The 17010-nt window shown below is 55.6% G+C and overlaps 1 protein-coding gene across 7 annotated transcripts; it reads right to left on the reverse strand.

Moving 5' to 3' along the window:
• Position 1: 1 nt before the first annotated feature.
• Positions 2 to 16912, reverse strand: PTCD1 (pentatricopeptide repeat domain 1). Of its 7 annotated transcripts, none has more exons than XM_032394054.1 (9): positions 16850 to 16912; positions 13991 to 14509; positions 11670 to 11810; positions 8862 to 9080; positions 6470 to 6571; positions 3870 to 4577; positions 2677 to 2793; positions 1888 to 2070; positions 2 to 228 (listed from the first exon to the last, which is right to left on the reverse strand). In XM_032394054.1, exons 2-9 carry the CDS (start codon positions 14489 to 14491, stop codon positions 46 to 48), a joined length of 2154 nt encoding a protein of 717 aa, XP_032249945.1. In that variant the 5' UTR covers positions 14492 to 14509; positions 16850 to 16912; the 3' UTR covers positions 2 to 45. The 7 variants fall into 7 exon arrangements, with proteins under 7 accessions (XP_032249945.1, XP_032249947.1, XP_032249948.1 ...); XM_032394056.1 differs by having other exon boundaries at positions 13991 to 14471; positions 16862 to 16910; XM_032394057.1 differs by having other exon boundaries at positions 13991 to 14471; positions 16893 to 16903.
• Between the last annotated feature and the right edge of the window lie 98 nt (positions 16913 to 17010).

The raw sequence follows: 17010 nt of genomic DNA on the forward strand, positions 1-17010 counted from the left end.
CTGTGCCCTTTGTCCCAGCTCTGCTCGCGGCCCCCACGCCTCCCATCACCTGCCTCCGAGGCCTCCGTCCACATCCGCCTCTGTGATGGGGTCTCGGTCCCCCTGGTGCTTGGTCCGGAACTTCTGCCACGGGTGGGGGGTTTCCTCCGCTGGCATCACTTTCAGCCACTGCTTGTAATAAGCTCGGAAGCCATCAATCTTCTCCAAGTAGGTGTTTTTCTCTTTGTACTGTAAGTGGAAAAGCACGGAGTCAGAGGAGCCATTAGTCACCGCACGCTACACACGGCTCATCCCAGACCACGGCCGCTGGCTCAGGCCTCAGGGAAGCTGTTCTTGCTTCTAGGTGCTTAAGGGAAGAGGGCAGGAAAACTGTTCGATACTCGAGTTGCTTACTGTCGAGAAACACAGCTGCTGTGGGGCAGGCCAGCTTCCCATCTGCTAACAGTCCCTCGAAGTTTGTGCTGCTGTGTTACACCCAGGGACAGCCCCCCGCCCCCCGAGCTAGAATCCCTGGGGGCTACCTGTGCCCCCACAGCCTGAGAGCCTCCCCTGTGTCCTCTCAGCACCGCTGCGGTGTCTCTGGAGAAGGGGAAGGACAGGGAGGAAACAAGATGCGCCCGGCAGATGCCAAAAGAAAGCTGGTAAATAACGTAGGAGAAAAACCAGTCAAAAATATATCGAAGGTAACGATGACACAGCTGGCTTCCCAAGATGTAACAGTTCCAAACTTGTATGTACCTAATCCAGCCTGAAAGTACAGAAAACATCTTGACAGGCACAGGCAGAGTAAGTCACGGTCCTAAGGGACTAGGTCCTAAGGGACTAGGGACTAGGAATGTGATTTAATCCAGTAAGCTCCAGGCCTGTGGTAGGCTGGTATCTGGACTGAACCTGAGAAGATCCCTTGAGGACTCTACACCACGGAGTAAAGAGACAAATTCACTCCCTGGAAGATACCTGCAACGTGGCACAAGAGAGGAGTATCCAGAACACATAAAGAACTCTGGAGAATCAGACAAGACTAACAGCCAAGTGTCCACAGATGCCCAGTTATGCCCTCTGCCTGGCATACGCTCTACTGCTGTCTCCCGGATTCTTACTGAGCCCTCAAAATGGCCCTCAAGTGTTGCGCCTGCACGGCGGTCCCTGAGCCCGTGCCTGGTGTGTCCCTGCCTGTCTCCCTCCCTCCCCACTGGGATGGTGCTCCTCCAGGCCACAACTGCTCTGGAGGCACTCAACATGGGGTCTGACTCCCGTGGGCCCTAAATCCGAACCCCCACAACCTGCTATCCTCAGTACAGCAGGGAGACAAGTGGACATTACAAAGCAGATTCTATCGTGGCCCGGCTGCCATCCCCGTTCACTGGACAAACAACAGTCTGTATCGGGCACCAGGCAGTGGGCAGGTACCGGGGAGCCAGGTGCGCGGGGCTTATGGTTTTGTGAAGGTGACAGTCACCTGTGCAGGTGTAATCACAGGTTGTGAAACACAGTGACAAGCAACAGGGCTGGATGTGGTGGGCAGGAGGGAGCAGCAGGGCATCCCTGAGAAAGAGCCGTCGGCGATGAGACCGACAGGGTGAGGAGCCAGTTACGGGAAGCACAGGGGGAGCCCACTCAAGGCAGAGGGAATACAAAAACCCCGAGAAGGGAAGGAGGCGGAAGGCCAGTGGGACTGACTGAATCCAGGGAAGAACGGCCAGAGATGAAGTGGGCCACAGGGACTCATGGGCTGTGGCTTAAGGAATTTGGGATTTCTCCTAAGGGAAGCCACTGACAGTTTAACGCAAGGGAATTCCAGTTCCGGAAGGCCAGACCCAGGGTTGGGGCGGGGGGAGGCGGGATGGTTAAAGAGAGGACAGGCGAGTGAGAGGTTGGCACACACACCCGATCAAAGGAGGGCGGGTACTGGGCTGCAAACTCCAGCTGGCGGATGACCACCTCATTCACCGGGACGCTGTTGCACCTCATGTGCTTCAGGATGTTGATGAGATAGGTGTAGTCCAGCTTCTTGAGGGCCGCGTTGATGAGGGTGCTGTAGATGTGGGTGTTGGGGGTCATGTGGGATTTCTGGAACATCACAGACATTCGATCAGCGAGGTGATGGCAGTTGTTGGGACAAAGCAGCCCACCGTGCGTGTCAGATGGCCATTAGGCCGACCAGCCACCAGGCCAAGACGGCCCGAACCTGGTACGCCCCACTCCAAAGGAAAGCAGGTGTGCCCCGCACTGGAGGTCCATCCCACCCAGCCTACCTTCCCCGGCCTGAAGAGCTCGCTCAGAGATCGATGGCCTCAGGCAGTAAACCACGCGCAGGAGACCACCTCCTCGGCTCTTGGTTGCGGGTTTACTGCAACCCCTGCCCCCAGAATTCGGATACATCCCTGCTCTTGTCATGCCTCCCTTACCTCCAGAGTTGGGGCCAAGACCTGTTCCCACCCCCCCATCTCTCCCCACCGTAACCACCTTCAAGACTCTAACGTTTTCAAAGCCCGTTCCTGCAGCAAATCACCAGGGTCCACTTTCTCTCAAGCTAGAGCGACCGCACTCTCCCTGCCCCCATGCCCACTGTGCTGTCCGGGTGCAGAGGCCTGGGGCTTCAGGAGGGCCCAGCTCTCTCCCTGAACACCCCAAGTTAGCACCATGGGTGCCCCCACCAGGCCTGGACCCACTCACCTTCATGTCCGCAAGCAGCTGCAGACCGTCCGCTGGCCTGTGGCACCCGGTGGCCAGGCCACAGAAGGTCTGCAGGTTGGGGGTGAGGCCCCTCTCTGCCAGGAGCGGCAGCAGCGCCTGTGGGGACGGGGACGGCACCACCGTAAGCTGTGACCCACCAGGCCTGGCAGGAGCCTTCTCAGCTGAAGCCCGTGGCTGGCTGGAGACCTCAGGGGCACAGCTCTGCTCAGAGGCCTCCCCGCTCCCTCCGTGACCACACTGGGTGCGGGTCTCAGCCCGGCTCGCAAGCACCCAGCTCCCCGGAGTTGGGCGGCTCTGCGAGGACCCCCGGCCTTCCAGCCCGTCTCCACCACGCCCTGCCCCCCTCCCCGAAGCCCTGCGTATTCCCGTGCCTCTCTGCTCCTCTGCTGGCCGTCCATCCCAGCACTCAGGCCTTCAACATCAGGTGAGCACCAGTGGTCTCCGAGGGCCCTGGCCCCACAGTCCAGGGCGGGACGACAACAGTGTGGGAAGTGAAGCTGAGGCTGTGGGGGGCCGGCAGCTGAGGAAGAGGACGCCCTCGCAGCCCGGCCAGCTCAGGGAGGGGCCCTGTCCTGTTCAGCTTGTCTAGAGGGCGGCGTGCTCTGCACTGAGGGCCTAAAGGCAGAGGCTGCGTCCCTGTCACCTTTGATGCCCACAAGAGCCCGGGTCAATGCTCTGTCACACAGACACGTGGACAAAATCGCACGAGGGCTCCGGTGTCCCCATCTGTGCAACGGGGGAAGCCTCGTACTGGCAGAGCTTGTGGTGTGGTCAGCGAAGAGAGGAACGGATGGGGAGTTCTTCGAACGGCATCTGACACAGACGGCTGGATCAGTGTGTGTGGGTCGGGGGGTGTGGCCGAAGTGTGGGGACACTCAGCAGCCACCAGGCTCTTAGGCCACGTGCCCCTCGGGCAGCGTGAGGACGTCTGCCTACACTCACCTGTGAGCTCCTCAAGGGGACGGGCAGCGTGGCCGGCCGGTCACCCCTCCATTCTCAACTTGGCCCAAGCCCAGGCCCAGAACAGAGGCTCTAGTCCGTCTGCCCACCTACCTCAGGATCAGGTGACGCCCCCTGCAGGGGAGCCAGGTCCTGCTTTCGGAAGGTCAGAGGAGGGAACGGGAAGGAGGGGCCCCAGCCTTGAACCTCGTGCCCGCCTCCAAGCCCCTCACCTTCGCCCCCTCCAGATCGCCAAGCTTGCTCTTCTTCCTCATCAGTGTGTTGAAGAACGTCACGTCAGCTTCCACCTGGTACGTGTCCAGGACGGTCAGCAGTGAGGACTCTGCGGGACTCCCGGGCTCCACCACCTCAGCCAGCAGCGTGAGGGTTTTGATGTTGGGCCGGAGCCCATGCTCTGCCATCTTGCCCAAGAAGCCCTCCAGGCCCCCCATCAAGGCCAGCCTGTCAGCTGGGGTGGTCACAGTCCCAAAGGAGACCACAGCTGGGGGGACTGCTCCCAAGGTCAGGAGGTTGGCCTCCAGCCCCCAGCGAGAAGGTTCTGGGGCCAAGGAAGTGAGGGCCACCATGCGATCAGGCTCCGTCTTAGTTTCCACCTCAGGCTGGGCCTTGCTGGGGGCTCTGGCTTCGCGAGGCTCTGGAAGGCCCTCAAGCACCTGAGAAGGTTCCAGAAACAGCTGCCTCTCCAGGGCCTCCACGTGCAGCCTGACTGACATGCCATCGCTCAGCCGGGCCCGGGCTCTCCTCTTTGCCCAAAACCCACGTGCCGGGGGCTGGAGCATGACCATCTCCTCCCTGGGCCTCAGGAGCAGTGCTGAGGCCACCTCCGGGTCCCCCAAGCCGCAGTCTCGAGCTGCCCCCAGGAGCAGGTTGTAGCCATGCTGGCTCGGCTGGAGCCCCAGACTCAGCATCTGCCTCCACACCTGCCGGCAGAGACAAGCTCAGCTCCGTGCTCCTTCTCAGAAGAGCCGTCAGCAAGCAGACGCGAGCAGTCAACAACCATTCAGCAAGTGCAAGGGGCCAGGAAGGAGCTGGAGAGCACCTAACCCGATGCCAGGCTCCAGACAACTAAGAATCCTAAGAATCTGAGGACTCGCGGAGACTTCACGGGGGCGCTACTCCTTTCCTCTCTCTAGCTCACCCCAAAACTGTTCTCCCACTTTCACCTCTCTGCCTCCTCCCAGAGCCCCTGTACTGGGAACAGACTTTGCCCTGGGTCTCTGCCCACCTCCTCTGTACTTCTCTGGGGAGAGACGATCACAGAGGCTAGGTTCTGGAAGAGTCTAGGCTGACTTAAGAAACGGATTTAGCGGCACTTCCTGAGTGCCCACTGTGTGCCCTGTCCCACGCAGCCTCCAGGAAGTATGAGAGCACAGGGCGGGCACGGTGGAAGGGGGCTCAGCCAGGAAGAGCGCCTCCCAAGCTGGGGGCCCAGGCAGCCCTGTCTCCTCTTGAGATGAGATCATTTTCATCCCACAGCACAATGCCTAGCATACTCAGTGTGTTCTCCATAAAGGACCGCTCTGGTCATGTCTGGGTCACTCTGACACCCAGACCACATCGTTTCTAAAATGCCACACAGGGCTCACTGGTCACACTGGATTCTTTGTCTGCGGGATCAAAGAACGGCCACATTCAGTGGGACGAGAGCTCACATCTGACTTCCTGTCCCCATCAGGGTTAAGTGTGCAGACAAGGCAGGGACCGTTCAGGCCCAGGTGGGGACGGCCTGCAAGAGGTCCGCTGCACACCTGAGAGGGTCTTAAGGAGGGCAAAGGTCTCAGCAGGCACCTCCATGGGGAAACATTGACAGAACTGAGGGTTAGCAGGGATTTGGGCTCTAGGAGTTGGACGGACCTCGGTTCAAATCCCAGCTCTGCTTCATAGCTGTGAGACCTTAGGCCAGTTATTTAACCTCTGTGAGACTCACTTTCCTTATCCGTAAAATGGGGCTGATGGTACCTAGCTTGAGCAGTTTAATAAATGCACAACACAAACCAGCTATTAGCATTACAGACTGTTTCTAACTAGAACAGATCTAGAACAAAGAAAGGGAGGAACTAGATCTTGGCTGATTTTCACTAGAAAGCTACTGCTTCCAGAGGGAAGGCAAGCATCTGGTCCAGGGCTGTCCCAGGTCCCTGGGGCTCAGCCTCCACATGGATCAGCCACCTAGGGAGCTTGCTGAAATACCGATCTGGACACAGTAGGCCCACGGTGGGGCTGAGACCCTGCTTTTCTGACAAGCTCCCAGGTGAGGCTGATGCTGCCGGTCTGTAGGCCCCACCTTAAGCTGGAGGGCTCTAGGTGAGCTCTGGGTCATTCCCACCTGTGGTACCATTGCTACCACTAGACTGGGGGTGGGGGAGGTTCTCTCTGGGGATCTAAGGTAGAATCAGAGCAGTGTATCTCAACCCTGATGTCTGTGAGAATCTCTCAGGATTACATGCAGAAATGCTGAGTGGGGGCCTGTGGGAGGTGGGCTGAACAAGCACTCTGGGCAAGACTGTAAGCTTTGCCGATATGAGCTAGCTGCCCAAAAGGCCACTCAGCAAGTGAAAGAGCGCGGGCTGGCTGTGCCCTCACTTGGAGGGCAGCCATGCGGCCTCCTCGGGCCTCCTTCCCCTGCCATCTGTAAAACGGTGGGGAGCAGTGTGCTTTGCGAAGGCCAAAATATTGCAAACATAAAAACACCCAGCATGGGGCAGTCGCAGGTGCTCAAATGCACATGTGATCATCATTTGTGCCCGATACAGGTGCACAGGAGAAGGGGGACAGCAGGAGAGGCAGGAAGGCAGAGCTGTGAGGGACAGACCTGCAGGGCGTATCGGAAACCTGTCTTCTTGTCCTGGATGCAGCCCATGAGCAGGTAACTGAAGGTCTCCTCTGTGACTGCATGCCCTTTCTGGACGATTTCCTGGAGGAGGGAGTGGAGGCCATGGTGAGAACTGGTGGCAGAGGCCGGGCCGGGGCCCGAGGGCTCTGACTCAGGGCAGACACTCCTGGGGCAGGCCCCAGCCCGTGCACCTTGAAGAGGTGGGACGTGAATGTGGCTCTAGGGTGGCTCGGAACCAGCTCCTCTCTGCACTCCCTCCTCCTCTCCTTCCGGGCTGCTCTCCCTGGCTGGCACGATCACTTCTGGGCAGCCCCTCTGCAAAGACCACGCCAGCAGCCACTTTTAGCCCCTGTGCTTGAGGCACTGGAACTGCACAGAGCTGGCTTCAAGTCCCAGCTTTGCCACTGGCCACCTGTGAGTGTGGGCACGGCAGGAAGCTCCCCGGCCCCAGCCTCCTCATCCCTAGAGCGGGGTCACAGGCAGGACCCGCCCTAGAGGGTGTCTGGAACAACCTCACCACAGAGGGTGGTGCCCACGGCACGTGCTCATGGCGCTTGCTACCCCTGGCCTCCCTCGGGCCTGTCGGGGCTGGCCACTGCCTTCTTGAAAGGTTCTTCCACCTCTCGGCCCCTCAGGGGCTCCTCCTCGAGCCTGTCTTCCTCTGTCCCTCTTGTGAGCATGGCTGTCCCCACCCTACCCCACCACTGCCGCTCTCCCATCCCCACCTCTGTCACCAAACCTTCCACCTCAGTGAGGTTTTATTTTTATTTATTTATTTTTTAAAGATTTCATTTATTTATTAGAGAGAGAGAGAAAGCACAAGCAGCGGGAGTGGCAGGCAGAGGGAGAAGCAGCCTTCCCGCTGAGCAAGGAGCCCGATGCGGACCTCGATCCCAGGACCCTGGGATCATGACCTGAGCCGAAGGCAGACGCTTAACCGACTGAGCCACCCAGGCGTCCCTATTTTTTTTTAAAGATTTTATTTATTTATTTGAAAGAGAGAATGAACAGGGGGGAGGGGCATAGGGAGAGGGAGAAGCGGGCTCCCCGCCGAGCAGGGAGCCTGATGCGGGGCTCGATCCCAGGACCCTGAGATCATGACCTGAGCCGAAGGCAGACGCTTAACGACTGAGCCACCCAGGCGCCCCTCTCAGGGAGGTTTTAGTTTGTGCTCCCTCTTCCTGGACAATCACAGCTGTCTCTTAACTGGTCCCTCTCCCCCACCAGCTAGAGTGACCTGCATAAAATATCAACGGCATCTCTGCACAGGCCAGAGGCCTAGCAGCCACACTGCCCTCTTCTGGAAGCTTCAACTACCTGCCTCTCACACAGCACCCTTCGGAGGGATTCGTTACTCTCAAGGTCTCCAGGCTTGAGACCCCATGATCCTGCCTCTCCTGCAGGGCAGGCCAGCTCAAGGCAGCCAACCCACGGTCTGGTCAAAGCTGCTCTGCACCACGTGGTGCCTGGACAGCCCATCAGGTCGTCTGTCCTGCGGGGGGCAGGCGGGACCTCACAACGTGCAGTGAGGAAAAGCGTCAGTCAGCGATGGAAAAAGCGAGAGCAAACCTCAGAGCAGAGAGCAGGCGTGCCCTGCCCATGAGCCTGAGGGAAGACGAGGCTGCCAAGGGTGTGCCGAGCTTCTCCTGAGGTCTGGTCGTGGGGACCTAGAGCCTTCCTTTAGGTGTTAACTCATGTTTGTCTCCCTTCCCAACCTGAGCGGGCAGAACCACCACCCTGCTCGTGCTCCTCCCTGCTTAAACCCCCTCACTGTCTCCTTCTCTGGAACTGGGAATAGAAACCCTCCTTACAGCCGGGGAATAAGAGGCTACAGGGGGCACCTGGGTGGCTCATTTGATCTTGATCCCAGCTCAGGTCTTGATCTCAGAGTCAAGAGTTCAAGCCCCACATGGGCTCCAAGCTCCACCATGGAGCACACTTTAAAAAAAAAAGAAAAAAGAGGCTTTGGGCCAAAGCCCTTCACAGACAGGCCCCTGCTCAGCACTCCCAGGCTCCCACTCCCCTGCTTCCCTCGAACCTGGCACCTCCTGGAAACCGGGGATTTTTGTTCACTGTTCTAAGCAGGAGGCCTTCCCTGGGGAGCACGCATTCATCCCTGGCGCTCTGAAGCCCCGCCCTCCGCTGCGGCACCAAGGGGTCCCACACACGGAGTCACAGCACACGCAGCCCACCGCCCTCCTAGGGGTGACCTCTTTAGCTGTCAGACTGAGGCTTCTGAGAGTTGGTGAACCCGCGCCCGACTCCTCATCAGCCCCTGAACCCTCCCGTGAGGGACAGTGAGCCACAGCCTCACGTCTGCCACGTGGGACCGGCCGCGCAGTGGGGAGAAGGAAGGAAGGGGCAACCTCACCTTGAACACATCGAGGCACATCCTGAGGTCTGCACACATGGCCGCCACCTTCAGCAGTGCATGGTACGTTTTCAAGTTGAGCTGGAAGTTCCGGGCCTGGAGCTGCTGCCGGAGCTTCAGGGCGCTCTGCAGTGCAGAGTCCTTCCAGGGGGACTCGGCGCAGACGTTGAACAGGGCTGTATACGTGGCATCCGAGGGCTCCAGGTCCCGTTTTTTCATCTGTGGAGATGGGAAGACATCTGGAGGTGGCTCTGGGGTCAGCTGGACACACAGGTGACATCCACCCTGAGGGAAAGCTAGAGAGGACCCTGTTCCTGCATTAAACAGATCCACTAGCAGGGCCTGTGCTAAGGCGGAACTGAGTGACACGTCAGAGCCTCCTCCTCCAAAACCCTGACTCGGCCAGAGGGCTCTGAAAATGGACCCTGCATCCAGATGCACCAAGCAAAAAGTCATCCTCCCCATGGCCGTCAGCCCACTCTGGGCCTGAGATGCCTAGAGCAGGATCCTCCTGATGCTCCCAGGTCACCCTAACTGTTAAGACCCATGCGGTGGAGCTGGTCTGGGAAAAGGAAGGAGGGAACAATCAAACCCCAGCTCCAGCGTTTACTAACTGAGGGGTCGTGGGCAAGTTAGCTCCTTGTTGGAAAAACGGGGATGACACCGTTACCTTTAACGGCTGTTGTGAGGGTCAGCTAGGAGAGTGGCCCCCAGACCAGCAGCAGCCAGGAGCATGTCACTGCAGCATCTCAGGACCTCCTCCCCACCCCCCACCCCCCACTGCCCTGCAGAGTCACAAACCCGGGGGTGAGGCTGCCACTCTGCTTATCAAGCCCTCCAGGTGACGGAGCAAGCTGGAGTTTGAGAAGCTCCTGGTAAACCCAGTGCTCTTTCCCAGAGAAGGGCCATCTGACCGAGCACAGGTGACAAGCTGCTTGCAGAGGAGTGTAAAGAGCCTTGTTCTCAGAGTCAGGCCATTTGGGGCTCAAATCCCAGCCCCAATGCTCTCAAGCAGGGTGACCTTGGACATGGCCCTTCACCTCTCTGGGCCTCTGTTTCCTCATCTGAAAAATGAGGATCATGATCCCGACTTTGAGGATGATGTATGCTGTGTGCGTCCTCACATACACGACAAATGTGTCCCGAGGACTTAATACAGGCTGGGCACTGGCCACCAGTGGTTACAGGACAGACAGCCTGTTTTCATCGAGCTTCCACTCCAGACAGGAGGAAACATAACAGACAAATAAGTAATCAACAACAGTAGTAAGGGCTGCAAAGGACATGCACAGAAAACGGCAAAGGAAAAATAGTAGAGGTGGAGAAAGCCGGCAAACACCACTTTCGCCAAGTGACCAAGGGATGTGTCCTCTCTGATAAGTCCCCTGACAGGAAAAGGGCACTTTACCTTTGTGATAGCCCTTCCCCGAGCCCATAACCCCAGCCTCGTCACAAGAAAGTACAAATGGAGGGACTCCTGGGTGGCTCCATCAGTTAAGCCTCTGCTCAGCGGGGAGTCTGCTTCTCCCTCTGCCCACCCCTCGCTTGTGCTCTCTGATAAATAAATAAAATCTTAAAAAAAAAAAAAAAGAAAAGTACAAATATAGAGACATTCTACAAAATCCTTGACCAATACTCCCTAAATCTGTCAATGTCAGGGGGAAAAAAAGGAAACTCCAAAAATGTCACAAAATGGAGAACCCAGACTGGATACATGAATAGAAAGAGTATCTTGGTGGAAAAATGTGGTGAGATCCAAGTAAAATCTGGAGTTCATCCACAGTCATGTACCAGCAGTGGTTTCTTAGTTCTGACAAATGCACCGTCACTACGTGAGATGCTAATATGGGGATTAGCTGGGTGACAGGTATTTGGGAACTTTTTCTACTGTCTTTGCAACTTTGCTATAAACCTGAAATTGTTCCAAAATAAAAAATTAAAAAAAAATAAGCAGCAAATTGATGGAGAGTAACTTAAGGCAAGAAAGAGGGAACTGCACTTCTCTGAGGTGACAGGTTGTAAGTCACTTAAGGATCCTGCGCATGTGAGGAAGGGCTGTTACCGGACTGTGAACCAAGAACCATAGGAAACACCCCCCTGGCACCAGCCACCCCTCACTTAGCACCTGAACGCTTTTCTGCTGGTCAGGGAAGCCTCCAGTCATTCCCCACCATGATATTTCATTAGGTCTATTAGAGGATACGTCACTTTATCGTTTGTAACCACAATTCCTTCCCCTTGCTTCCAGCTAGAGATGACCCGGCCTTGGGCAGGCACATCCCACATGACAAGAAGTCTTGCTTCTGGCGGCGAAAGAGGGTGGGATCACTCCTCCTAGAGCCTACTAACCTCCTAGGCAAAGCTCTTTCTCGGCTCACAGAGGAAACAGCTTCCTGGCTGTGAGAACAATAAATACAACACAGGAAGTGGATGAATATAAAGCGAAACCATCTTCCAAGAGGAATGAAAGCCCTTTTCAGAGGACCAGCTTTGGAAGCCAAGTGCGCACGTGTGTCCGGTGTGGGGAGTAAGTAGGGGTGAGGGGACGTGAACACACCCGGGGCAACGGTGGAGAAGGAAGGGGGCACGTGGGCCCTGCCGTGGTCAAGGCAGGTGCTGGAGGACCTTCCAGCGCATCTCATGTCATCATCCAAGATCACCTCCACTTTACAGAGGATGAAACAGAGGCTGGGAGGTTAGTCTGGCCGCAGGTGACATCCCACCATGCGTGCCTGGCTCTCTCTGCCTCTAAAGCCCAGGCTCTCTGGAGCCTCGCCCCCTGCCCCCGGCCCTGGGCCCCCCACTCACATCGTTGTAGAGGCGGAAGGCCTTCTTCAGGTATCCAGCCCGCCCGCAGCCCCCAATCAGCACCGTGTAGTTGCACTCGAGGGGCTGGAGTCGCTCCTCCTTCAGCATCTGCCGCTCAAACAGGTCCAGGGCCTCGGCCAGCTGGGAGGGAACACGGGAGGGGGCTCAGGGCAGCCTCAGAGACCCTCAGCAGAGGGAGGGAGACTGAGAATGAGGGACCCTCCCAGGCCTGCCCAGGAGCTACACAGCCACTCTGGGCCTCTGCCACCAGCCTCTTGGTCCCTGTGCTCTGCAGCAAGAGAGCTTTGTGGTGGCCAGGAGGAAAAGCCCACTGAACTCCCACCACCTATGAAGGCTCTTGGCCCACTGCCATGGCTGCCTTCCCTCCAGCCAGACGATGAACTCCTTGAAAGCAGGGCCGTCCATGTCTTTGCCTCTTTGTGGGCCTACAGTAGAGCCAGGGCCTGGCCCTCAGTAAGTCCTCAGAAAATGTTAATTCTGCAAATCCCGGGATCTGTCCTGCCCTTGCTTCCTGGGTGACCCCATCCGCAGCGCCAGCCCCCTGGGTCTAAGCGGGAATGGGAGACCGGGTTCTGCACACTCAGGGCCACTGTGCTGCACGATCGCAGGGGGCCGTTCATAGCAACACTCCTGTGATGGCGCAACACAGCAGCCCCGAGTGACCGGCTTCCTCTGGCTGCAAAGCCCCGTGGCCCACAGTCGTCTCTACCCCACCTACTCTTTACACCATCCCCTTTAAATCCTCAGTTCACTCCTTTACAACTTAATTTTCTTTTTCATCCAGTGGTTCAACCAGTAATGACTGAATCCTGCTATGTACCAGGCAAGGTCTATTTGCTGGGGATACAGCTGTGAACAAGAGGGGACTCCTTCACGGAACGTGTCTTCTAGTGTGAAAAGACCTACGCCGAGTGAGATAACTAAGAAAAATATATACTGTGTCAAATGATGTTAGGTTTTAAAACAAAAGTAAAGCAAGAAGCACCTGAAGAAGGGGATGGGAGATTCAGTTTTAGATATGACAGCCAAGCAGGGCTTCACCCAGAAGGTGACAGAACAATGATCTGAAAGAGGTGAGGGAAGGAACAACACTGCTGAGAAAAACAGCGAGTGCAAAGGCCCTGAGGCAGGAGTGTGCCTGGGAGTTGGAGCTGGAGGAGCAGAGAGGAGGCCGGGATGGCTGTAGCACCGTGCGGAAGAGATAAGAGTAGAGAGGTAAGGGGGGGTGGAAGGCAGACCCTGCAGGCTTCATAAGCTATTCTGAAGGCTTTGGCTTCTCTTTATTTCTCAACTTTTCGTTACGGAACAGCTCAAATATACACAAAAGTAAAGAGAATAGTATAACTACAATGGTTATTAAATTTGGCCAATCTTGTTCATCCATACCCTGTACTCCTGCTCCAAACTCATTTTTTTTAAGTAGGCTCCACACCTAAATTGGAGCCCAATGTGGGGTTTGAACTCACGACCCTGAGATCAAGACCTGAGCGGAGATCAAGAGTTGGACGCTTCACCAACTGAGCCCCCCTGGCACCCCCAAAATGAATTTTTTAAAGCACATTTCCAGACATTACATCATTTCATTCCCCAGATCTTCAACACACACCTCTAAGAGATTTTTAAACATAAATGCAATGTCATTATCAACACCTAAGAAAATGAACATCAGTGTCATCGAACACACTGAGGGTCCTGGAAGGAAGAGTAACATAATCTGCTTTAACAGGGTGGCTCTGTGCTGCGCGCAGACGTGGGAGAAGGAGGTGGTGAGGGCGGCAGGGAGCTCAGTGACAAGTGTTGTGATAGCTGAGGGGGTGAGGATAAGGCGAGGCCTGGGCTTTCAGGGGTAGCGCTGTGCGAAGTGTGAGGATTGGCAACATTTTGAAGCTCCGGCTGGTGAGAGAAAGAGAAGAGTTAGGGACGGCCCAAAGGCTTCCGGCCTGGGTGGATGCAACAATGCAATTGCCATTTAGTGAGATGACGACAGTGTAGGGAAAACAAGGCTGGAAACCAAACTTTCAGGCCCATGTAGGTGAGCGTAAGGGAGCTGGTGAGGTAGCTGGATATGCAGACTGGGAAGGCTGGGCTGGAGATACAAACATGAGAACTGCAATTGGGGGGGGGGGGGGGGAAAGCCAGGGGGCTGGTGGATTGCCCGATGCAGCACCCAGGGTGAGTGAAGACAGAAGAGCCCTAAGCATCCAAATATTTAGAGATCGGGAAGGTAAGGTGGCCCCTCCAAAATACTGGGCTTCCAGGGAAGTAGAACCGGGAGCAACAGAATCCAAAGGTTCCCTCACCTTCCCTTCTTTGATCAGGTGTTTGCACTGAAAGAAGTACCAGTAAGGCGTGTTTTTCCGGCCCCGCCATATCTCTGGCTCCAGCCCCCTTTCCTCGTCTTCAGCATTCTGTTCCCTGAGACGTAAGTTATACAACTGGGCTGTCGATTTTCGGAACATTCTCCTCGAGGAGTACTTGTTGGAGAGGGTCCCAAAGCTCTCCTCTTCCTCCTGAGTGGCCGTGGGGCCAGGCTGGCTCAGGTCAGAGCTGAGGCTGCTCATGTTCTTCTGGTTCCCTTGGCCAAGGGGTGGCTGTGAGGGGGAGCTGCTGCAGGCTCGAGTCAGCCCCACAGCCCTCAGCCATGCAGGCCCCTCCCTGCCTCCTGCCCATTTGGCTCTGAGAGGGCCAAGGTGCTGGAGGGTGGACAGTCCCACAGGGCGGAGTCCAGAGAAAAGCCGGGCCAATCTTGCGAGGTCCATGTCTGGCATTCTCCTCCAGGGCCTGGCACAGGTCAGAAACATAATGAAAACTACTTGGGTCTGTAGTCACAAAAGGCAGAGAGAAGACAGAGAAGTGGTCACAAGCACAAGTGCTGAGATTAGAACGCCTAGGTTCAGATTTCAGTTTTGCCAAAGAACCACCCATGAGTCCCTGGGCACTCGCCGCTCTGGTCTCAGTCTCCTGCCCTGTGAACTGGGGTTAACTAGAACCATCGCCCACACAGCACCATAGCAACAATTGAACGAGGCCTCTGATACACGGCATGCAGCACAGTGCCGGCCCAGTAAGCACTCAACAGACATAAGCTAGTGGTATTATCAAGCCACGATCTAAGAGACTGGGCACGGAAGTTAGACCCGAGTCTGAGTCCTGGCCAGAGCTCTATGACCAGGCCCATCCCTTGACCTTCCTGTGCCTAGATTTCTTCAGCTGCAAGATGAGGATGATCCTACCGACCTCACCACAAGGTTATAAACATTCACTGAGATGTTTCTAGTACATCTCATTTAATAGATGCTTTAAAAATTGTAGCTATTATAATGTATTATTAGAAAAAAATAGCATTCTGGGCCTCTGCACAAGGAAGTTAACTCAAGCATGCCTTTTCTGCAAAATCTGTGAATAAATGGGCCAGAGTTGTGCTGTTCAATATAGTAGCACTGGCCACATGTGGCTACTGAACACTTAAAATGTGTCTAGTCTAAATGAAGACACACTTTAAGAACAAATCACACACCAGATTTCAAAGATTTTATACCAAAAAAAGAAGGTAAATTACACACAATAATCTTCTGACATGTCGAAATGATAATTTTGGATATATTGGGCTAAAAAAACGTAACTTACTTTTCACGATTTGTAAGCTTTATTTAAGGTGGCTACTTAAAAATTTTAAATCATAGGGCGCCTGGGTGGCTCAGTTGGTTAAGCGACTGCCTTCGGCTCAGGTCATGATCCTGGAGTCCCGGGATCGAGTCCCGCGTCGGGCTCCCTGCTCGGCAGGGAGTCTGCTTCTCCCTCTGACCCTCCTCCCTCTCATGCTCTCTGCCTCTCATTCTCTCTCTCTCAAATAAATAAAATCTTTAAAAAAAAAAAAAAATTTTTTTAAATCATATATATGCTTGCATTATACTTCTACTGAACAGTGCTAGGCTAGAGATCCTGGTCTGCACACTTCAAACTCTTCAATAAAAAAATATCAGGGGGCGCCTGCGTGACTCAGTCGGTTAAGCATCTGCCTTCCGCTCAGGTCATGATCCCAGGGTCTTGGGATGGAGTCTAGCATCGGGCTCCCTCCTCAACGGGGAAGTCTGCTTCTCCCTCTCCTGCTTTCTCTGTCAAATAAATTAATAAAATCTCAAAAAAAAAAAAAGAAAATGTAAAATTACATATGTGCTCAAGTTATATTTCTGTTAGAGCGGCAGGCCTCACCAGACAGGGAATGCTAAGGGCCCTCTGTACTAGTGTCAGGAGGGTGCTGGTCAAGAGAGGCTGTCTAATACGGTACCCAGACCTGGCTTCACAGGCAGCCCAGTTCCACAGCCAGCCAGTCTCACCTTTGCATTTGGCTGCACTGCTCCAAGACCCCCAGCAAGTCACTCCCCTTCCTGAGCCCCGGTTATTAATCAATCTGCAATCACTTCCGAGGTCTAATTTTACATTTTCAAGTAGCCACATTAGATAAAGCGCTTACATGCATTAAACGAAATGCACCCCATTGCAAGAAAAAACCCCAATGATACCGAAATAGGTATCAAGAAGTTTTTTAAAAACTCCTCCTATACTAGTGCTTTTTCGACGCATTAATACCAAGATCCTGCCATCCTGTCACAGCAGGGATCGGCGTCCCTGATAGCTTGTAGTAGCTGCAGATACTGTGTCTCCAGCCATCATTTACACTCATCTCCATTAGAAATCACGACTTAGTTTAGGGCCCTGTTAACGCTACTCCGTCAGTCACGGAAGGAAATGCTCATTTCACACACAGAAAACTAAAGATGCAATTTTCTTTCTACCCAAGTTCATTAACCTGCCCAAGCTAATAACCCCTGAATTAGAGACGCGCTGCCGCTGTCCTCTCTGGGGGACCGGCCCCTCCCCAGACGCTCCCCGGGGCCCTCTGGCCGGCCCGACCCCCTCCACACTGGCCTCTGGAGCCTCGGTCGTCTCACTAGACGTCCCCGGCCCTGACCCCGGCTGCGACACTCGCTGCCCCTCCGTCCTGCCCCGCCCGGGAACGGGGCTCCAGTAAAGGTCAAACAGGATCTCACTCAAAAAGTCCGGCCCAGCAAATGCAGCCCGGACTCCCGCCCCAAGTCACCCCCAGTCCAGCTCCGCGTCACCCCGCCGCGTCAACCCGCCTCCCGCGCCCGCCTCACCGCGCCGCGGACCAGGGTCTCGTTCCCAGAGACCTTCCCTTACGCGCACGCCGCTGCCGGCTTCACGCAGGCGCAGTCCGCGACGCGAACTCCCCGCCCCGTACGCGCGGAGGCGGGTTACCCCGGGCCGCGAGGAGAGGCGGGAGTTCGGCTGGCGGCTA

Source organism: Phoca vitulina, unplaced genomic scaffold, assembly GCF_004348235.1.
Source record: "Phoca vitulina isolate PV1807 unplaced genomic scaffold, GSC_HSeal_1.0 scaffold79, whole genome shotgun sequence".
NCBI classification, from domain to species: Eukaryota; Metazoa; Chordata; class Mammalia; order Carnivora; family Phocidae; genus Phoca; species Phoca vitulina.